Source organism: Dipodomys ordii, unplaced genomic scaffold, assembly GCF_000151885.1.
Source record: "Dipodomys ordii isolate 6190 unplaced genomic scaffold, Dord_2.0 Scaffold5, whole genome shotgun sequence".
Taxonomy (NCBI): domain Eukaryota; kingdom Metazoa; phylum Chordata; class Mammalia; order Rodentia; family Heteromyidae; genus Dipodomys; species Dipodomys ordii.
Genome location: NW_012267221.1, coordinates 25,440,526 through 25,445,128, shown reverse-complemented (window position 1 = coordinate 25,445,128; position 4,603 = coordinate 25,440,526). Strand labels below are relative to the sequence as shown.

Genomic DNA, 4,603 nt, shown 5'->3' with positions numbered 1-4,603 from the left:
GTGGGGGGTGTTAAGAACGGCAGGATGGTAGAGGAAGAAGGCTGAGTCCCTTCCCCTCTCTCCACTTAAACCTCAAAATCCAGTTACTTTGTTCAAATACTTCCATTTGAGGAGGGAGGGGGAAAGCTGGCAACATAGAAAGAGGCCCTTATAACGGTGTAAATAGCATCTGAGTTTAAAGTTAGCTATCGAATCCCACTATCAAAGCGTCCAGGTTTGTTCACTTTCCCCAGGGAAAATGCATAGGCGAAAAGATATATCTATCAGCAGGATTATAAAAAAACAAGCAACCACCGACACAACAGAAAAGCAGGGACTTCGAGATCAGATCTCACTCTGCAAAGCTTGTGATGGAATATGAGGGAGAGGGTCTAATGATTTCCATTTGTAGGCACGGGGCCCAACGCACCTCCCTAGCCACGTAGCAAGAAAGCGTTTTCAAAACTCTACAAAATCTCTCTCTCTTTCTTTCTCATCCAGGCTGTGGAGGAGAGAGAGAGAGAGAGAGAGAGAGAGAGAGAGAGAGAGGGGGGGGGACTCATGGTCCTATTTGTTAAATAAAATACATATTTGGTTCTGAAAACAGAAAGATAAGTAATCCAGACAGGATGGGGCGCAAGGTCTTCTTACGCAACTATTCCTGCATCCTCCTCCTAGTTCTTCCCCCTAACGCCCCCACCTTGTAATTTTTTTATATTTAAAAAAAAGCCTTCCCAAGGATCTACTCTGGAAAATCAAAGCATTATCTATTATTTAACACGTATCTATGTCCGTGGAAAAATGAGGAAGGCGCTGCATGATTAGGACCTAAGGGGCAACCCAGCAAACTGAGAGCGTAATGATGCCCCTAAATGAAGGGGGAAATGTGCCGCGGCGCGCTCTATTAATCAGACTGTCAATTTCACCCCCGAGGCCAAACCCCCGGGCGAGCAGAACTGACTCTGAGCGGGCAAAGGACCAGAGCCTTCTTCCTCACTTCTTGTCTCTTCCCGTCTCCTACCTGGATCTATTTGTCTGCTCTGAAGCCGCCTTCATTACCCACTGACAGGAGCGTGTATTTATTTGCTTATAAACCTGTTACAATAAATGATTATTCGAACGGCGTCATTCGTACCTTAATGACGAGCGGGCGCTACTTTTTGATGAATGACATCTCGGGCTCGGAAGGATGTATGGGTCATTTTGACCAGTCATTCCCTCGCTCTAGCATCCCACAATTTTTCCGCCTCCCTCCAAAAGAGATAATAATACTTAGAGGCGCTTGCTGGGGCTGAATGAGAATTAGCCCTAGGCGCAGCCCATCATTAGGACGGGACAGCCGGGCTCCTGTGACATTTTTTAGAAAGCTGAGATGATGGAAAGAATAAGAAAAGAGATGATTCTGATGGAGAGAGGGCTCCACAGCCCCACAGCCGGCAAGAGGTTCTCCAGTTTGTCCGACTCGGCTGGCAGTGCTGTGCTGGAGGCCCTGGAAAATTCGCAGCACCCGGCTCGCCTCAGTCCGCGCCTGCCGTCCGCCCCCCTGCACGGCGCTCTGGGAGACCTCCCCGCCAAGGGCAAATTCGAAATCGACACTTTGTTCAACCTGCAGCACCCGGGCAGCGAAAGCACCGTCTCCTCCGAAATCGCCTCTGCCACCGAGAGCCGCAAGAAGCCGGGCCATTATTCCGAGGCGGCCGCCGAGGCCGACATGAGCAGCGACGTGGAGGTGGGCTGCTCCGCGCTGCGCTCCCCGGGCGGCCTCGGCGCCGCGCCGCTCAAGGAAAACAATGGCAAAGGTAATCGCGCAGCCCGCGGACGCTCCTGGTCCCTCCGTGGCCCCCGCCAGTCCTTCCCGGGGGTTCGTGTCCCTGTGTGACCCCCCCTACCACACCCCCAGCCAGCAGCGGTCTGGCTTAGGCTGGGCCGGTGGGCACGCTAGGGACCGTGCCTTCCTGCCCTGCGCCCGGAGCTGCCAAGAGCCGCACAGGCCTGCGGAGCCTGGGGCTCCAGGCCCGCTGGCCCTGGCCGGTGGACTGCCCGGGAGCTAGCGGCGGAGTCGCTCTCAGGCAGAGGTGCCTGGGACAGAGGTTCGAACCCCCGCAGCCTCCGAGCCCCCAGGGCTGGGTGGCGGGGGGCATTCTTTTGGGGAAGTAGGAGGTAGCTTCACCCCAGGCGCTGTTCCCCCGCCTAAGAAAGAGTTGAAAAGTAGACCTCCTCCCCTCCCCTCCTCCTAACAGTCCCGGGCTCAGCTGCTACTGTCTCGAGAACCTTCGAAATATTTTAAGTCAAACCCCAAAGACTTGTCAGAGAAGAGTCCGAGGCGATACAAAAACCGGCGGTTTCTAGACCGGGGCACACTGGAGCCCAAGGTGACTCCCCCTCCCCGGCCGATTCTCCTCGCGAGTGGAAAATTGCTAATTAATATATATATATATTTTAAAGAACCTTCCCAACGCCGTTCCTATTATTTGGTTTTGGAGGTCTCCCCAAACTTTATTGATTCTATTAACGGCAGCAATTTGTAACCCTGACAGACCCCATCAATTCCGGGAGTGACTTTCCGTCCTGACGCGACTTTCCCCCCCGCCGTCAGCGAGCGGCCCCAGCCAGGGGCTCCCGGCCGGTAACCGGGACTCATGCGCTGTTTGTTTGCCAGGCTATGCAGATAGCGGCTCCGGCGCGGGCACCACGACGTCGGCGTCGGGCTCGGGCCTGGGGAGCCTGCACGGAGGCAGTGGCGGCGGCGGCGGCGGCGGCGGGGGTGCGGCGCTGGGCAGTTCCGGCTCTGGCGCCGATCAGGTGCGGCGCTACCGTACCGCATTCACCCGAGAGCAGATCGCGCGCCTGGAAAAGGAGTTCTACCGGGAGAACTATGTGTCGCGGCCCCGCCGGTGCGAGCTGGCCGCTGCCCTCAACCTGCCCGAAACCACCATCAAGGTATCGACCCCAGCGCGCGCCTAGCTCGGGCCTCCCCTGGGGCAGCGGGGTTGATTGGGTCTTTTTTCTCTCTTCTCTTTCCTGGGTGGTGCGAGTTAACTCAGGGCCTGCAAATCTGAGGGGGTTAGTCACCAAAGGAGGTGGCGGCTTCATTTCTCCCATGCCGCCGAATGCGAACGGTTGGCGGGCCTGGCCGCCAACCAGTGTCTCCTGAATGGCGGCTCCCACGCTGCAGACTGGCCCTGGCCTCTGCTCGATTTTGCCCAACGTGCGCCCAGGTGCCCTCCATGCCCACGGTCCCGCGGCCCCCTAGGCGGCAAAGTCAGCCGGTCTTTGTTCTTCTGACACGAACCCGAGATGAAACTTTATTCGCTCTTGATCTTGGGATCTATTTTTCCACATAAATCGTTACTACGTGAAGAAAGGGATTCTGCATTTTAAAAATCGATTGAATTGAAAGCGCAGTTTCCTAAACATTCTTCTCTTGGGCATTGGGGGGAAAGATAACCTCTTGTGGAGGGGAAACGCAACGAAATTGACTATATCTGTTATTAATTTTTGATTATACGTCCAGGAGAGAGATAATCAGGAGTTAAGGCAACTGGGTGAACCTTTCACAGAACATTCGACACTCTAGAAAAAGAGGAGCTTTTCATAGGAGGATGGAGGGGGGGTCCTTTCAGTTTGATTAGTCTCTCTCTTTTAAGATTTAGGGTTCTGATGAATGTCATTATTAGGTTCTATGTTAGATGGGACATAGACGTCTCCTTCCAGTTTATGGGGGAAATTACTCTCACAACTCATTTAAGACAAATGATTTCAACAAAATTATCCCTTCAATACCCTAATCGGACCCGTGCCCCTAGGGGCGGGTCGTAGCAGCTTGGAAGGCTCAAGACCTCGTTCTGTGGCCTCTTAGAAAAGCTAGAGACAGCTTCTCTCCAAAGGCTGGGCAGAATCCCCGAGCAAATCCTGGGATTGAGAGAGTGGTGCTCAGCAAGATTGGGCACCAGTGGGTGGCGGGAGGGAGATGAAAGGTTGGTTGGGCTAGGACGAAGGAAACGCAGCCAGAACAGAGCAAAAGCCCCGGGAGTCGCAGTCCCGGAGAAACGTTTTCGCAGAGGACTGAGTGACCAAAGCAGCCCACGCCTCGTCCCAGCTGGCAGCGCACAAGGGATTCAGGTCTAAGCTCAGGGCTAGAGGAGTAGGCCAGGACTTTCAGAGGCTGGGGAGGGTCCGGGAGGCTCTGGGTGGAGACTGGGAAACGCAGGTCGCATCCTAACCCCAGGTCGTGTTGCGACTGTTCCCGCAGGTTTGGTTCCAGAACCGGCGCATGAAGGACAAGCGACAGCGCCTGGCCATGTCGTGGCCGCACCCAGCCGACCCCAGTTTCTACACCTACATGATGACGCACGCGGCCGCCACCGGAAGCCTGCCCTACCCTTTCCACTCGCACGTGCCGCTGCACTACTACCCGCACGTGGGTGTCACGGCGGCCGCCGCCGCCGCCGCCGCCTCGGGAGCAGCGGCCGCAGCCTCGTCGCCTTTCGCCACGTCCATCCGTCCGCTGGACACCTTCCGCGCGCTCTCCCACCCGTACTCGCGGCCCGAGCTGCTATGCAGCTTCCGCCACCCGGGTCTCTACCAGGCGCCCGCAGCCGCTGCGGGGCTCAACAGTGCGGCT

General features: G+C 56.1%; 1 protein-coding gene across 1 annotated transcript in view; it reads left to right on the top strand.

The window, feature by feature from the left end:
* Nucleotides 1–1,351: 1,351 nt before the first annotated feature.
* Evx2 (even-skipped homeobox 2) overlaps nucleotides 1,352–4,603 on the top strand; it is a 3,612-nt gene continuing 360 nt past the window's right edge. The window contains exons 1-3 of the mRNA XM_013027483.1: nucleotides 1,352–1,778; nucleotides 2,639–2,919; nucleotides 4,232–4,601. Coding sequence (XP_012882937.1) covers nucleotides 1,352–1,778; nucleotides 2,639–2,919; nucleotides 4,232–4,601 — 1,078 coding nt within the window. The remainder of the gene's footprint in view (nucleotides 1,779–2,638; nucleotides 2,920–4,231; nucleotides 4,602–4,603) is intronic.